This window comes from Nomascus leucogenys, chromosome 1a (genome assembly GCF_006542625.1).
Source record: "Nomascus leucogenys isolate Asia chromosome 1a, Asia_NLE_v1, whole genome shotgun sequence".
Taxonomy (NCBI): domain Eukaryota; kingdom Metazoa; phylum Chordata; class Mammalia; order Primates; family Hylobatidae; genus Nomascus; species Nomascus leucogenys.
In genome coordinates this window covers 35,516,075-35,534,247 of record NC_044381.1, presented here as the reverse complement: position 1 = coordinate 35,534,247, position 18,173 = coordinate 35,516,075, and the positions used below count along the sequence as shown (strand labels likewise).

The window sequence follows — 18,173 nt, the reverse complement described above, 5'->3', positions numbered from 1 at the left end:
AAATTGATATAGGTCATATTACTCTGAAGTCCATACATCAGTAGGCAGGTATGAAAGTGGCTTATTATGTAAATAGGTTGCTGTTATTTTCCTCTGAAGTTTAAGTTGTCTAGCTTCAGTTCGCAGGGCTTTAAGAAAGCATGGCTTAATTTTAGTGATTTCAAAAATGGGGAAAAAGTGGAAAAGAAGAAAAAAAAATTGAAAACATTATTTTGGAGACTTGTAGCCAGTACAAATTTTAGAATTCAGTCCAAACTGTAGAAAATAATAAAAATTGAAAAACATTAGGCAAGACCAAAATCTAACAACAGGTGTTCTGTAGTTTATTTTAAAACGTAATTTTCTCTTTCCAGTCCCATTTTCACTAAAGAAAAATCATAGGACAATTTCTTTTGCAAATTAAGTTTTAGTCTTATTATACTTGGCCTGAGTATTTGCATAAAGGCAGCAAGAATAGTTATTTGCCATATAGGCTCCTCTTTTTTTTTTAATTGAGTTTGCTGGAACTTTATTCCATAAAGAATCTCAGATTTGACTGTAATGCCTTAAGGACAGCCCATGCCTGCAAATACCTGTATTACTTGGGTGAAGGCCTCACCTTGAGGTCTCAAGAAAACTTGGGGCTCCTGGACCTGTCAGAAAGTGACATTCTTTACTTACCATAGGTCAGGAACCTGTACAGAGATTGTGTAGACACGGTATGAGGCCAGCTTTCCCAAGGGGCTTTTATTGGCTCTATAAATCAACTTTAGTTCCTTAAAGGAGTCTGTATCTGATAGCATACCATTCCAGTCAAAACCCTGGTAAAATAACTAGTGTCTCCAGTTGTGCTCTGTTACAAAAGAAAACAGATTGTTATCGCACTTACACAAATAACTATATTGTAAGTTAAGAATACTCACAACTAATTACCAAATTTTTGGAGAGATCAGGTAGAAATATGCTCCAAATTTTGTTTATATGAGTATATTTTACTCATTTTTTTTGAGGATGAGTTTCTCTCTTGTCTCCCAGGCTGGAGTGCAGTGGCATGATCTAGGCTCACTGCAACCTCCGCCTCCTGGGTTCAAGCGATTCTCATGGCTCAGCCTCCCAAGTAGCTGGGATTACAGACATGTGCCACCACCCCTGGCTAATTTTTGTATTTTTAGTAGAGATGGGGTTTCACCATGTTGGTCAGGCTGGTCTCAAACTCCTGACCTCAGATGATCCACCTGCCTCAGCCTCCCAAAGTTCTGGGATGCTGGGATTACAGACATGAGCAACTGCACCTGGCTACTCAATTGTTAAAAGCTGTAAATAGCTCAAAAGAAAAGTTTTCTTGGCTCTGATAAACAAACAAAAAAAGGATTAGCAATGTTTTAAGCAAAAAGTTATAAAAGGATTTTCAGTCTTCTAAAAGTCCACAGTTAACTCCTGTTCTGCATGTTATTCATGAACATTTCAGCTCTTCATGGGAGCCTTGGAAGTTTTTTCTCTATTCTAGCATTACAATCTTCAAAACTTGCATTGAAGAGCACCTGTCAGAGTCCTGTGCTGATTATAAAACCACCTTTTGAAAGGGATAAAAGCAAAACAACTGTAGATGACAAAATTGTTAAAACAGTCATAGTTAAAGACACAATTGACAAGGAAACTTGGTTACTTATGTGGCATACAGCAATTTTACATAATAATTACCACTGATAAAATATGCTAAAACATATCAGAATCACAGGAATTTCATACAATTCTGAGCACATACTAATAACACATTTATGTAAATATAATCCAAAGAAGGTTAAACACTGTTTCATATTTGAAAATACTTCCTGTATGATTTTATTATATCAAATAAGCCAAATATGTCTCTTTTGGACTTCAGGAGAATAATAGCTCAGAAGAAAAGTTTTCTTGGTTCTGAAAATCAAAAAATTAATGGGACCTAAGTTAGAATTTGACTTTGGAAAGTTTGTCAAATATAAAAAGTATAAAACGCTTGATATCACAAAATAGGATCACAGGTCGTTGTAAAATAAGTCATTCATTTAGCCAAAGTGATACCTCAAAGATTTCAAAAAAAAAAGGCAAAAATATTTATTCTTTGATTGAGGAGATTGATTTCTCAAACAATTAGCCCTAATAAAAACAACAGGAGGCCAATTAAATTTGTTTTTCAAAATTTTTTAAACAATCTATAAAATTTTAATCATCTTGACCATAAGATATAATTTCCATAAGCCTTTTTATAACCTTTATAACCTTTATTAAGGAGTGAGTTAATGCTCCAAGAAAACCTTGTTAATCTGACCAAGGGGCCAATATGCTGGTCTTGCATCAGCATGCCTTTGACATTAATGGTTAATTTATAGAGAAACTAAACTAATTTCACCTCTCAAATTCTGCCCTTATAATCTCATGTGCCCACCTCTTCCACAATAGTCTTTGGACCTTGAGGAGTTGAATAGCTTTAATTTTTGGCCCTATGTCTCACGAACACAGTTTATTTTGGTTGACATCTTCTACAGGATCTGTAGGTGAGGCTTTAACTGCTGTCAGTGTTTAAGATTTAGCAGGACTTGGTGTCCTTCTTAGACCCAGGAATCAAAGCCCTGTAACTTAATGGCACAAGTACTTTAAAAGAACATACAGAAATGTAGAGCACCTGATTCTGTCACTGTTCCGGGCGCCACTATGTAACCTGCCATGATCCCTGGTGGACTGAACAAATGGGGGCAAATGTGGGAATAAAAGACAAGAGACAAAAGAGTATATTTGGAAGAAGGGGTCAGGGGAAACTTGCCTCTAGTGGACAAGGGCCCTGAGCTTTACACAGCCCTCTATATTTATTAGGCAAAAGAGACAGTGAGAAGGGGAGTGGAAGAAGGGGTCAGCTGCTCAGTCCAGAGTAGGCTTGCAAGACTGCATTCAACAGGCTCTAGATGTCACAGTAGATAACCTTGGCACCAGGGAGTGATTGCCTCCAGCAAACCTTCTGTCGGCAGGAACACTTGTGAGTTTGCTCACATCCTGCATTCATGATAAACAGTTTGCCATTCGATCATATAGCCTCCAGTGGAATGCTGAGTTGGTCATGTCCCATGGGCCTTTGGCTCCCTTCACGGAAAGTTATATGGATGTAATAACCTTAATTAAAAAAATATTCTTTTTGTTAATCTGAGTCTTTTCTAAGCAAACTAAAACTTAGTAATAATGACATAGGAATTATTTAGATAAAGTGTAAGATCTGTTTATTAGGCCAGTTACCCAAAGGCAAAAGAAAAGACCTTCTGCAGTGTGACTGCTGTTCTCTATGGGGAATATCGTGTTGGAAGAAAATATTCCTTTTAGATCTCTAAGATGAAACATTTTTTCAGCGTTGGGCCACAACATTTAGAACCAGAGGGAAAAAAAAATCTTACAGGAGCTGAAAATGAGTTGAAGATTAGTTATTATTTCACGCCTTTTAAAAGGCAAGAGAAAACAGAAAAGAGCAAGATGCAATGAAAGTCAAACTTTGTGTAAAAAAAATTATAATGCCTTGTAATTTATTAAGAGTAAAGCAATACCTTAAGAAAATTTTGTAGTTCAAACCAATTCTTTAGTGCATAAGTGGTTTTTTTTTAAATCAAAACCCAATCTCTGGAAAGACCATTTTAAATAATTTCCCTTTAATTGTAGACAACTTGCTCATATGAAAGTTTTTTTTTCATCAGTCTTCTTATTATTATGTAAACAGACCATTTCTGACATGCTTGGACTTTCTAGTTTTCCTGAGCATCTCTCTTTCTTAAAAAAAAACAGTCATTTTATTCTAGGACAAAATTTACCATAAAAGATCCTTTCTTGTATAAAATTATTTTTCTTTAAGCTTTCTTACCAAAATTACCTCTTTATTTCTATAACTTTCTTTACATCTCTCTCATTTCCTGATTCCCTTCACCTTGTTTTATACATAACCTTTAAATAAGCTTTGAATGAGACCAAAATTATTCACCTTTTAAAAAAAACACATTTTTTAGAAAGAATGTTTTCTTACAATATATTTTTTAATTGGAAAATACCCAACTAATGAAATATTTATCATTTAATTTAACTTTAGATTCTAAATTATGACACATTTGTCTATAAGTATTTATCCCATTACATTTACCCAATTATTTTTAATACTGTACATAGTTTACTGTATTTATGAAAACTGCAATAGTCATTATTTAAAGTTATTTCCCTGCCAACCATTTTATAGCCTGTGAATTTCAGGTGTTTACCTAAGTAGAACCTTAAGATTAAATATATGGTTATTTTGCTAAATCAAGATTTAGCTATTTTCATTAAACTAACGTTCTTGTCTTATTTATCAGACAGTACACAAGCAAAGGTTATCCTGTTTTGGGCTGAGTTTATAGTTTTGTAACCCTTATGCCAAATTTTGACAACTTACAGTATTTGGCAGGGATAAGTATGAAATTGCTTGGTCAATAAATGCAAACAAAAATGTATGCTGGCAATTCTTAAGACATTTCTAATATTGCTTTACTAGTAATTTTAAAGCTAGCTTATTAAAGACGTTACTTAAGTCATGTGAACTTGAAAAGTATTTGGGTTTATTATTTAATTTATGAGTACTCTTTAAGCCAATGTCATACCTTGTAGCGAAAAACACAACAAAATATGTGTATGTACACATAAACACACACATACACACTCATACAACCAAAAATCCTATAGCTTTTACTTCAGAACTCTAGCCATGAAATATTAATACAAACATTGTCCTGCAGAAACGGTAACAAAGATAAATGTCTGGATGCAAACAGTGGATTTTATCTCAGGAGAAATGTAACAGCAGACTTAAAGCAGGAAGAGGCAGAGAAAAAAGCAGAGAGATAGAGAACTTTGGAACTTTATAGTTGCAGATCGACTTTTGGGCTCTGAATTTTTCTTGCTGTAATTGTGCATGAAAATGCCATATATGTCCATTTTACAAAAACACTTGCAAGAAGAGGCACCATAAAACCAACAGAGTGCCTGAAAGAGGGTCATTCTCCTTGTTTTTCATTGTTCGTAGAGTATTTCTTTCTCACGTTTTTTTTTTTTGAGACAGAGTCTCCCGCTATTGCCCAGGCTGGAGTGCAATGGTACAATCTCGGCTCACTGCAACCTCCACCTCCTGGGTTCAAGTGATTCTCCTGCCTCAGCCTCTTGAGTAGCTGGGACTACAGGTGCGTGCCACCACGCCCGGCTAGTTTTTTTGTATTTTTAGTAGAGACAGGGTTTCACCATATTGGCCAGGCTGGTCTCGAACTCCTGACTTCGTGATCCCTCCCAAAGTGTTGAGATTACAGGCATGAACCACCGTGCCTGGCCTTTTTTATTTATTTATTTTTTATTGTAAGGGACGAACTGAGCTGTGGCCTAGCATTTTAGTGGAGTGTGTCGAAGTGTGCTGGTTGTGGGTGAGACTCTACCGTGTGTCACCACTGAGCCATTTCCACCCTCTCACGTGTCTCAGTTTCTCTCTGTGTAGTTCTAGCACCTCCAAGAGGGCTCAAAATCAAAATGCAGAGTGACCAGCTCCTATATGCCCTTCCTGAATGAGGCTTTTTAAACTAATTTTGTTGGGGGTTCCCTGTAGGGTTGCTGCATGTCATCGGGGGGGGGGCGGTCAACCCGCCAGACGCTCCCACTTGGCCTCCAGTCACCCAGGGGCACCTTTCAGCTGGGAGGAGAAAAATGCCCTTTCTCTTTGAAGCTGAGGAAACTCATTCTCCCATTTATCTGTGAAAACAATAGTTCAGTTCCTCATGCAAAATGCTCACACTAGCCAATCGAGATTAATTTCAGGAGGAAAGGCAATGGAGAAGACACCCTTTAGAATGTACCTCTGAACTAGAATTAGGGTCCTAAACAATAAGTTCCTAGGAGAAAAAAAAAAACAGCTAAGACCACTTCCTGTAAATTGTCCTCAGCCACCTCTAACTTTGTACTTTCGTCCAGCCATTATACACACCAAGGTCAAATCCTCTCCCAGTACAAGGTAATCTCTGGTACCCTCAAAAGCCAAAGAGGTTAGGTCTTACAATAAAGGAGAGCAGAGCTTTAGACCTAAGAAGAATCTGCTCATGACTCTTGAAACTCCACAAAGAAAATGGAACACCCCAAAAAGGGGCGGGTGGTGCCTTTGTTCTGAATACTTTAAGGGGTTTGAGTCATTAGAAGCCTCCTCTAGGTTTTTATTGGTACTAAAGATAGCGAAGGGGGAAGGAGGTATAGCGCGGAAGAAAAGTAAACAAAAGAAAAAAAATTTTTAAGACAGGAAGCAAAGATAGCAAATGTGCATGTTGTGTTTTTTTCCCCCTCTCTTGCAGCTGTCAGAAATTTTAGCCAATTCAGAGAGGCCTTGTTACCCATAATTTAGAATTCTCATTCAGATTTGACCAAGTCAGGTAGAGTTGGTCAAATCTGATGGGAGAAAGACCAGAACAACAACCAAAAAAACCCTAACAACATGATTACTGAGCACTTTAATAGTAAGGAGAAATTAAGAACAGCTGGTTGTTAATCTTCAGCCAAGACAAAACCCCAATTCAGCTACTTACTAGAGATAGGTCTTAGGCGGAAGATTGCTTTCTACCATCCTAGAAGCAGGAAAGAATTTTTTTTTTTTAATTATTATACTTTAGGTTTTAGGGTACATGTGCACAATGTGCAGGTTTGTTACATATGTATCCATGTGCCATGTTGATTTCCTGCACCCATTAACTCGTCATTTAGCATTAGGTATATCTCCTAATGCTGTCCCTCCCCCCTCCCCCCACCCCACAACAGTCCCCGGAGTGTGATGTTCCCCTTCCTGTGTCCATGAGTTCTCATTGTTCAATTCCCACCTATGAGTGAGAACATGCGGTGTTTGGCTTTTTGTCCTTGTGATAGTTTACTGAGAATGATGATTTCCAGTTTCATCCATGTCCCTACAAAGGACATGAACTAATTATTTTTTATGGCTGCATAGTATTCCATGGTGTATATGTGCCACATTTTCTTAATCCAGTCTATCGTTGTTGGACATTTGGGTTGGTTCCAACTCTTTGCTATTGTGAATAGTGCCGCAGTAAACATACGTGTGCATGTGTCTTTATAGCAGCATGATTTAGAGTCCTTTGGGTATATACCCAGTAATGGGATGGCTGGGTCAAATGGCATTTCTAGTTCTAGATCCCTGAGGAATCGCCACACTGACTTCCACAATGGTTGAACTAGTTTACAGTCCCACCAACAGTGTAAAAGTGTTCCTATTTCTCCACATCCTCTCCAGCACCTGTTGTTTCCTGATTTTTTAATGATGGCCATTCTAACTGGTGTGAGATGGTATCTCACTGTGGTTTTGATTTGCATTTCTCTGATGGCCAGTGATGATGAGCATTTCTTCATGTGTTTTTTGGCTGCATAAATGTCTTCTTTTGAGAAGTGTCTGTTCATGTCCTTCGCCCACTTTTTGATGGGGTTGTTTGTTTTTTTCTTGTAAATTTGTTTGAGTTCATTGTAGATTCTGGATATTAGCCCTTTGTCAGATGAGTAGGTTGCAAAAATTTTCTCCCATTCTGTAGGTTGCCTGTTCACTCTGATGGTAGTTTCTTTTGCTGTGCAGAAGCTCTTTAGTTTAATTAGATCCCATTTGTCAATTTTGGCTTTTGTTGCCATTGCTTTTGGTGTTTTAGATATGAAGTCCTTGCCCACACCTATGTCCTGAATGGTATTGCCTAGGTTTTCTTGTAGGATTTTAATGGTTTTAGGTCTAACATGTAAGTCTTTAATCCATCTTGAATTAATTTTCGTATAAGGTGTAAGGAAGGGATCCAGTTTCAGCTTTCTACATATGGCTAGCCAGTTTTCCCAGCACCATTTATTAAATAGGGAATCCTTTCCCCATTTCTTGTTTTTGTCAGGTTTGTCAAAGATCAGATAGTTGTAGATATGCGGCATCATTTCTGAGGGCTCTGTTCTGTTCCATTGATCTATGTCTCTGTTGTGGTACCAGTACCATGCTGTTTTGGTTACTGTAGCCTTGTAGTATAGTTTGAAGTCAGGTAGGGTGATGCCTCCAGCTTTGTTCTTTTGGCTTAGGATTGACTTGGCGATGCGGGCTCTTTTTTGGTTCCATATGAACTTTAAAGTAGTTTTTTCCAATTCTGTGAAGAAAGTCATTGGTAGCTTGATGGGGATGGCATTGAATCTATAAATTACCTTGGGCAGTATGGCCATTTTCATGATATTGATTCTTTCAACCCATGATCATGGAATGTTCTTCCATTTGTTTGTATCCTCTTTTATTTCATTGAGCAGTGGTTTGTAGTTCTCCTTGAAGAGGTCCTTCACATCCCTTGTAAGTTGGATTCCTAGGTATTTTATTCTCTTTGAAGCAATTGTGAATGGGAGTTCACTCATGATTTGGCTCTCTATTTGTCTGTGATTGGTGTACAAGAATGCTTGTGATTTTTGTACATTGATTTTGTATCCTGAGACTTTGCTGAAGTTGCTAATCAGCTTAAGGAGATTTTGGGCTGAGACAATGGGGTTTTCTAGATATACAATCATGTCATCTGCAAACAGGGCCAATTTGACTTCCTCTTTTCCTAATTGAATACCCTTTATTTCCTTCTCCTGCCTGATTGCTCTGGCCAGAACTTCCAGCACTATGTTGAATAGGAGTGGTGAGAGAGGGCATCCCTGTCTTGTGCCAGTTTTCAAAGGGAATGCTTCCAGTTTTTGCCCATTCAGTATGATATTGGCTGTGGGTTTGTCATAGATAGCTCTTATTATTTTGAGATACGTTCTATCAATACCTAATTTATTGAGAGTTTTTAGCATGAAGGGTTGTTGAATTTTGTCAAAGGCCTTTTCTGCATCTATTGAGATAATCATGTGGTTTTTGTCTTTGGTTCTGTTTATATGCTGGATTACATTTATTGATTTGCGTATGTTGAACCAGCCTTGCATCCCAGGGATGAAGCCCACTTGATCATGGTGGATAAGCTTTTTGATGTGCTGCTGGATTTGGTTTGCCAGTATTTTATTGAGAATTTTTGCATCAATGTTCATCAAGGATATTGGTCTGAAATTCTCTTTTTTGGTTGCGTCTCTGCCAGGCTTTGGTATCAGGACGATGCTGGCTTCATAAAATGTGTTAGGGAGGATTCCCTCTTTTTCTATTGATAGGAATAGTTTCAGAAGGAATGGTACCAGTTCCTCCTTGTACCTCTGGTAGAATTCGGCTGTGAATCCATCAGGTCCTGGACTCTTTTTGGTTGGTAAGCTATCGATTATTGCCACAATTTCAGAACCTGTTATTGGTCTATTCAGAGATTCAACTTCTTCCTGGTTTAGTCTTGGGAGGGTGTATTTGTCGAGGAATTTATCCATTTCTTCTAGATTTTCTAGTCTATTTGCATAGAGGTGTTTGTAGTATTCTCTGATGGTAGATTGTATTTCTATGGGATCAGTGATGATATCCCCTTTTTCATTTTTTATTGCATCTATTTGATTCTTCTCTTTTCTTCTTTATTAGTCTTGCTAGCAGTCTATCGATTTTGTTGATCTTTTCAAAAAACCAGCTCCTGGATTCATTAATTTTTTGAAGGGTTTTTTGTGTCTCTATTTCCTTCAGTTCTGCTCTGATTTTAGTTATTTCTAGCCTTCTGCTAGCTTTTGAATGTGTTTGCTCTTGCTTTTCTAGTTCTTTTAATTGTGATGTTAGGGTGTCAATTTTGGATCTTTCCTGCTTTCTCTTGTGGGCATTTAGTGCTATAAATTTCCCTCTACACACTGCTTTGAACATGTCCCAGAGATTCTGGTATGTTGTGTCTTTGTTCTCATTGGTTTCAAAGAACATCTTTATTTCTGCCCTGATTTCATTATGTACCAATAGTCATTCAGGAGCAGGTTGTTCAGTTTCCATGTAGTTGAGCGGTTTTGAGTGAGTTTCTTAATCCTGAGTTCTAGTTTGATTGCACTGTGGTCTGAGAGACAGTTTGTTATAATTTCTGTTCTTTTACATTTGCTGAGGAGAGCTTTACTTCCAACTATGTGGTCAATTTTGGAATAGGTGTGGTGTGGTGCTGAAAAAAATATATATTCTGTTGATTTGGGGTGGAGAGTTCTGTAGATGTCTATTAGGTCCACTTTGTGCAGAGCTGAATTCAATTCCTGGATATCCTTGTTAACTTTCTGTCTCGTTGATCTGTCTAATGTTGACAGTGGGGTGTTAAAATCTCCTATTATTATTGTGTGGGGGTTTAAGTCCCTTTGTAGGTCACTCAGGACTTGCTTTATGAATCTGGGTGCTCCTGTGTTGGGTGCATATATATTTAGGATAGTTAGCTCTTCTTGTTGAATTGATCCCTTTACCATTATGTAATGGCCTTCTTTGTCTCTTTTGATCTTTGTTGGTTTAAAATCTATTTTATCAGAGACTAGGATTGCAACCCCTGCCTTTTTTTGTTTTCCATTTGCTTGATAGATCTTCCTCCATCCCTTTATTTTGAGTCTATGTGTGTCTCTGCACATGAGATGGGTTTCCTGAATACAGCACACTGATGGGTCCTGACTCCTTATCCAGTTTGCCAGTCTGTGTCTTTTAATTGGAGCATTTAGCCCATTTAGAAATGAGCTCAAACTCCAGAAAGGAGTTACGTGCCTTCCATCATCCTAGAAGCAAGAAAACTTGCATTCCTTGTTGGAAGCAAGTAAGACTCCAAAAAAAGAATTGTACAGCAAAATAAACTTTAGATCTTGACCAGATTTGGGGAGATCAGGGATTCTCTGGAGGGGAGGCTCCTAGGCCTCAGCAAATTGTCCTATTGGTTTGAACCATAAAGAAAGCTCAAGCTGGTATCAAGCACCAATATGAGATTTGTCAAAGGTCAGCAGCACCTCCACACAGAATCCCTTCTTGGTTGCCAAAATGTGAACCCCAAATATCTGAGACAGGTCTCAGGAAAGTTAGGAAGTTTGTTTTGCAAAGGTTAAGGACATGCCCGTGACACAGCCTCAGGAGATCCTGACAACATGTGCCCAAGGTGATTGGAGCACAGCTTGGTTTTATGCATTTTAGGGAGACATGAGACATCAATCAATCAATATATATATATAAGGTGTACATTTGTGCTGTCCGGAAAGGCAGGACAACTCAAAGTGGGGAGGGGGCTTCCATGTCATAGGTAGATAAGAGACAAATGGTTGCATTCTTTTGAGTTTTTGATTAGCCTTTCCAAAGGAAAAAATCAGATATGCATTTATCTCAGTGAGCAGAGGGGTGACTTTGAGTTCTGTCTGTCCTTTGCCTGCAAGGAATTTCCTTATGGACAAATTATTAGGGAAGTATGTAGCTTTTTTATCTTAGTAGCTATCTTTTTAAGGGCTAGAATGGGAGACAGGTTTGCCCTAAGTAGTTCCCAGCTTGATTTTTTTTCCCTTTGGCTTATTGATTTGGGGATCCTGAGATTTATTTTCCTTTCACAAAGCTAAGGCCAGAGAAGCTCTTGGCAGAGATGTGCTAGAGGGGACTCTGGGGTGGGTGGGGGATGACCTGAGAGATATGTTCTAAGGCTGGAGCTCCAGGCGAAGGTGTGGTCCTGGAGGAGCCAAGGAAAGGGAATCATGGAGCCTCCAGTTATCTGAGGCCCCAGCGCTTTCCACCCCCAAGCCTCACACCCACTGAACCAGGGGCATGGGCAAAGGGGCACAGCTCCTCATGCCAATTTTATTTCAGGGTCCAAGCAGTGAAGACAGTTTAACAACAGCTGCAGCTGCAACCGAAGTGTCCGTCAGTACTTTTGAGGATGAGGAAGCCAGTGGGGTCCCCACAGATGGCCTGGCTCCCCTCACAGCCACCATGGCCTCTGAGCAGGCAGTCACTTCTGTAAGTGTCATCTGGTGTCCTCTCTGGCTCACAGGGGAGAGACAGGTCTGCATCATGCGACAACAGCCATCCTTGGCCTTGGCAGGGGCACCTGTAGCTTGGTTATGCGCACATGTCTGGGTGGGCAGCTGCTAGAGGGAGGCAGGACACAATGCCGGAGTGTGGCAGAGGCCACAGCCCTGCTCCCTCCTAGCCTTGCCCAAGAATTTACTCAGAGACAAGTGGTCCACAGTTGGCACTGAGGCTTAGAAGAGATGCATATTTCAGAAGGGGTGTTCTGGGGGTAACGATAATCATAGGTAAGAACGTGCTTTGAAACTGGGCTGGCACCACAGAAACTACTGTTACCACAACTCCCCAGCAGCCTCGTGAGCAAGGTGAGGTGGTGCCTCAATGCTGGTTTTGTTTTCAGGGTCCTGGTGATGAAGAAGACTTGGCAGCAGCCACAACGGAGGAGCCCCTCATCACAGCTGGGGGTGAAGAGTCCGGCAGCCCTCCCCCTGATGGGCCACCGCTGCCCCTTCCCACAGTGGCTCCTGAAAGAGGGGTCACTCCAGTAAGTGGCATAGAGCTGTAAGATTTGACTTGGCAGACCTTACAGGGGAGAGAAAGAAAGGCCAGAGTTGTGGGAGGGGCTGGCCCCCAGCTTTCTCAGAGGTAGGTTTTCATGTTGGTTTGCAAATTTGGGCATTTGAGGAGCTTTAACCTGGAGAACACTTGAGGAAACTCCAGCTTGTAGAGAAAAAGCAAGAGATTAAAATCAAGGGGACCTAACTTTGTGTCCCAAACTGATCTTTGGATTGAAATGAGATCTAACAGTCAGTGCTGTTCTGGGGACAAAGCTGACAGTAAGACGTGGCAGGTCTGTAGAGGGGATGAGAGCATCAGTGCTGTGTGTGTGTTGGGGGGTGACCTCCAAGTCCCTGCCAACATGAGTTTTTATGACTCTTGGCTGCAACTGTGTGACCTTAAGCAAATCCGTTGACTTCTTTGGCCCTCCGTTTCCTCATCTGTGAAAATGAGTGGCTGCAAGGCCAAGTCAGAGAATGCAGGTTGGAGAACGTTTACAAAGATCTGTACACACACCTGGGGTTGTCACCACTTAAGGACTATAACTGTGTCTCTTAGAAATAGGAAACCCAGACCTGGCCCTCAGCTTGGGCTTGTGTGAAGAGGGACTGCTCTTCCAATGTGAACACATTTTTAAAGGAAAAGATCTCCTTGGTGACCAGCATGGGCTCGTCAGTTCCCCAAACACCACTTGGTCATGCACACTTTGAAAGCCACCACTCAAGTTACAGTCATGTGGCCCATTGGCCACGGTGCGGCAGGACTGACCTGTGAGGGGAGGGGCTGTGGGACAGGAGATCAGGAGAGCCCCCTGAGGTCCTGAATGCCCCTTGTTCCGGGCCGTCTTCTAGCGGTTATCACCCTGCTTCCTGTATCTTTCGAGTTGTCTTGCATTCATTCATTGATTCACTCATTGACTGGACACATAGCTGCTCTGGGCCCTCAGTCAGGACACTTATAGATAGAGATGAATGTGACCTCACTCCTGTCCCCAGCAAATTCACAATTAAGAGGCAGGAAATAAGCCATCTGAACTGACATTGATTAATCACTCTGTGCTCCAAGTTTATCTGATTCCCTTCACCACACTCCTCTTCAGTATAAGGTGAATGGGAGATCAGATGTGGAGAGGTAAAGTCACCTGCCACTGTTGCCTGCCTCTAAGAGGTGGAGCTGGGATTTGAACCTGTGTGCTGGCCTGCAGAGCTGGAGCTCTCGAGCCTCATCCAGCTGAAGTCCTCATCCGTGAGAGTGTGGTGTGGTGGGAAGATCCTGGACTGGGGGCCAGGAGTTCGAGGTTCTGCTTCCAGAGATGCCGCTGACTTGTGGTAGGCCCTGGGCCTCCTTGTCATCATCTATAAAAGGAAAAAGGTGAACAACAACTCTGATTTTTAACTCTGGCCACACATTAGAGATGGCTGTGAAGCTTAAAACAATGCTTGTGTCTGAGTCCAGTGCTAGACCAAGTAACTGAGACACTGGGGCTGGGGCTTTGGACTTGCAGGGCATCCTAGTGGGCAGCCAGCTCTGGATTGACCCACTCATGCCCTGTGACTTCCCAAACAATGTCCCCCTGCTCTTCTGCACCTCACCCCAAGGTATACACAAAGCACCAAGTTCAAATCTCCCTAGTGATGCCACATCGGGCACAGATAGAGCCAGTTCTCCTTTTTCTTTCTCTTTTTAACTTTTTATTATTGAAAACCTAAAAATGTCACAAAGGAGCTTAGAATAGTATAATTAACCCCAACATACCTATCGCTCAGTTTGGATAATTATCAACACTGACAATCTTGCTTCATCTGTTCCACCTCCTACCACCATCTTTTTTGGAGGGAAGGGGAATACTGGAGTATTCAAAAATCAACCCCATACATCCTATCATTTATTTAACTGGTAAATAATTCAATGTGTACAGCTGATAGAGTGATCTGGTACCTTTGTTTTGGTCATAGCCACAGTATCACAATGCATCTAACAAAATTAGCAGTGGTTCCTTGATATTATCTAATGCCCTGGTTATTTTGTTTTAAAATACTTCTTTCCAGTTAGTTTGTTTGAATCTGAATCCAAACAAGGTCTGCACGTTGCATTTGGTTGATACATCTCTTAAGTGTCTCTTAATCTCTAATTGTCTCCCGCCTTCTTTTTCCCTTTTGCCATTAATCTGTTGAAGAAACTGGGTCAGTTTCTTCCTTAGACCCTTTGTGTTTTCAGCTTTGAGAAGTCGGTCTGGTAAGGCCAGCTGTGCTCTTGGGAGTGTGAGGGTTACTGCTCCTGGGAAGCTCTTTGTCCACATATATTAACAATCATAAGAGTGCATATTGCTGACCCAGAAACTTCTCTTCTAGGAATTGATTCTAGTGGAGATAGCCTGATAGCCTTTGCTGTTGTCGTTTTTTTTTTTTTTTAAAAAGGCTTTGTTTACAAGGATGCTAATCTCGGTGTTGTCCATAATAGAGAAAAATTGAGCATAATTTAATTAGCCAACAATAGAAGATTAATTGAATTAAAGTATATTCAAACAATGGAACATTATGTAGCTAATAAAATTATACTTGTTAGAAATATTTAATGATGGAGAAATGCTTAGCATATAATGTTAAGTGAAAGAAGCTGGTTATAAACCTGAGTATATTGTGTGGTTAACTATTTAAAAATACACACATGCAAAAACACTAGAAGGACATACCCTCTGTAAATGTTGGCAGCTGTTGCCTCAAAGTGGTGGAACTGTGGAAGGTTGTTAGGTTTTTAATACATTGTGGTTTAATACATTTTCCACTATGGTGGCTTACAATTTTTATGACAGATTTTTTAAAGCTCTGAGAAGGAAGAGAGAGAGAGAGACAGACAGACACAGAGTTAGAGATAGAATGCAAGAGATAGAAACGGAGACATGGTTGATGTCTGATGAAGACAGATTCCTGCTAAGTCCTCATGTTAGGGATCTGCAACGAACTCGGATGAATGCCCCGATTCCTGAGCAGAGTCTAAAAGCACAAGATTGTCAAGAAGGCACCCACCCTGGGATATCTCTAGGATCAGTTTTTTGTTTTTATTTTTGTTTTCTTGAGACAGGGCCTCACTCTCTTGCCCAGACTAGAGTGCAGTGGCGTGATCTCAGCTCACCGCAACCTCCATCTCTTAGGCTCAAGCGATTCTCCTGCCTCAGCCTGCAGAGTAGCTGGGATTACAGACAGGCATGTGCCGCTACTACCCGGCTAATTTTTTTGTTTGCTTGTTTGTTTGTTTGTTTGTTTTTAGTAGAGACAAGATTTCACCATGTTGGCCATGCTGGTCTTGGACTCCTGACCTCAGATGATTCACCTGCCTCAGCCTCCCAAAGTGCTGGGATTACAGGCGTGAGCCGCTGCAACTGTCCTCTAGGATCAGTATTGGCCCAGCCTCTAGGATCAGTATTGGCAGATATGTGACAGAGCCAGGCAAGCTATACTGCCATGGTGACTCTAGGTCAGTTTGAATCTCAGAGTCACCATGGCAGTATAGCTTGCCTGGCTCTGCCACATATCTGTGGCCAGTTTTCTTCACTTCTCTCTGTCTCAGTTGACTCATGCATAAAATGGGAATCATAATCATAGAACCTACCTCTTGATTTGTGAGGATAAAATGAGTTTATAAATGGAAAACATGACCCAACACATAGTACGTGCTCAATAAATTAGCTGTCTAGAATTATTTTGCAGATGAGGCCCAGAAAGGATTAGAGCTTTGCTCCTAGGAGTCCAGTAGGAGTGAGAGCCTTTGTCTCTGGACTTTTTGGTGCTTTGGTTTTCTGCACTGTTTACAACCACTGTCTTCAGACGGGAGCCAGAAGTTGATTAGCAAAGCCCACACTGGTCACAATGATGCCATTACATTTCTAAGGACTGACTAATAGATCTTAGCAAATATATGGAGAATGTTGCCCTGGAAATGAAGTAATATATTTTAAAATCTGTGTTGTGGAACACAAGGGAGAGAGAAGACTGATTGTCAGGTGTGGGTGACTCCAAATGCCAGGCTCTTCCCACTAGTCATTTGGCAAATAGGTACTGAGAGACTATTATCTGCCAGTGCAGGGAACGCTGCAGTGATCAGGCAGCTTCTTTCTTCATGGGGCTCACTGACTTCAGCCCAGTACAAGCCCTAGCTCATGCCCAGATCACTGACCAGGACCAGGGAATGTCATCGGAACTCAGCAGCCCCATGTCCCAAATATGTTGTGGCCATGTTTTAACCAAATCTTCTTGTTTTAGGCTCAAAGAGAACATGTGGGAATGAAAGGACAGGCTGGGCCTAAAAGAGAAAAGGTTTGTGCTGTGACCATCCTGGGGAACACTTTGGCTCCTGATCAAGTGTCCTGAACATGTTATTTAGGTTTGATTTAGTCCACTTTGATCAAGGGGATCGCAGAAGCAGCAAGACGGCTAAGCCCAAAAGAAATGGACTTGTAGGTCTGGGAGAATCATGAAAAGGGCACCGGGCAGTTCTGACTGAGTCTCTTCTCACCACCTGGTGACCGTGGCCAAGTCCCTTGACCTCTGTGGGCCTTGGCTTCTCTGTCGAGTATCAAAGGGTCCTATGATTCCACACCTGGCTCTGCCACACATCTGCAACCAGTTTTCTTCACTTCTATGTCCGAGCTCTGGGCTCTGCCCCTGATTTTCTTCCTGGGAAAATGTTGGGCAGACAAGAGCTTCTGAGGACCACAGGCCTAGGTTTGCCTTTTTGTAGCTGTGGGATCTCCCGAAAGTTCTTTACTATTTCTTTGCTCCAGTTTCTCCATCTGTAAAATGGAGGTGGTGATGATGACCCTGTGGTGTGGGATGACATGAGAGGATGTTTATAGAAGTGCTTTAGCTGGCATCAGTCACCGCAGGAATAGCAAATTCCTCTTACCAAAACACCTACTGGTGCTAAGCTGTTCCCAAGGGGATGTGTCCACAGTGACCCCAGTCAAGAGATCCTGCCCAGGGAGCCTGCTCTGGCCATAGGCAGCAGCTTGGCTGCCTCTGGGAGCATTCTCATCTTCACCATGACCCTGGTCCTCTGCCTGCCTCACCTCCCTCCGGGCTGCACAGAGGCCATTCCTTGCAGCAGATGATGCTCCCGTCCTGGGGCCTCCTGAGTGCCCACCGGGGTGTGGGGAAGGGAGGGCCAGGGCTGGGGAGGGCGGTGTCCTCACTTCTCTCTGCCTCTCACCACCTCAGTGGACTTCAGATGCCAGCAGGGCTCTGGGGTGCAGCAGGAGGCACACAGATTTGGGGACTTTACTGTGGACATTTCCACTCTCCTTTTGGTGGATCTGGCCATCCTGTCTCCTTATTTGTCAGAGAAGCCACTTCTCTGGGCCCTTTTTGACAACCAAAACCTCCTGGGATGCCACTCTGTCATTTTCTTTCATCTGCCTCCTTTCCAAATGTGTGCTTCTGTCATTCGAAAAGCATTTTCTGGGGCATCAGCCTTGTGCCAGGTGCTGGGACCTGGAGGTGATTCAGGTACTGTGCCTGCCCTTGCATGGTCCCAGAGGGGCAGACTGTGAGCAATGACGTTCCTGTAAAGGTCACAGGCCCTGGTGAGAGGAGCAGGTGGGCAGGGCAGTCTTCAGGGGAGTCCACACTGGGCCTGAGCACTGCACTGGTGCTCTAGTGGGGCCCAGATCAGAGGGTGGGGATAAATCCTGGAAGAAGGGAGGGTGTATGTG

General features: G+C 41.7%; 1 protein-coding gene across 1 annotated transcript in view; it reads left to right on the top strand.

The window, feature by feature from the left end:
• Positions 1-18,173, top strand: part of COL15A1 (collagen type XV alpha 1 chain) — a 132,204-nt gene that overhangs the window by 64,087 nt on the left and 49,944 nt on the right. The window contains exons 10-12 of the mRNA XM_030794822.1: positions 11,747-11,896; positions 12,309-12,452; positions 16,726-16,779. Of these exons, the coding sequence (XP_030650682.1) occupies positions 11,747-11,896; positions 12,309-12,452; positions 16,726-16,779 (348 nt within the window). The remainder of the gene's footprint in view (positions 1-11,746; positions 11,897-12,308; positions 12,453-16,725; positions 16,780-18,173) is intronic.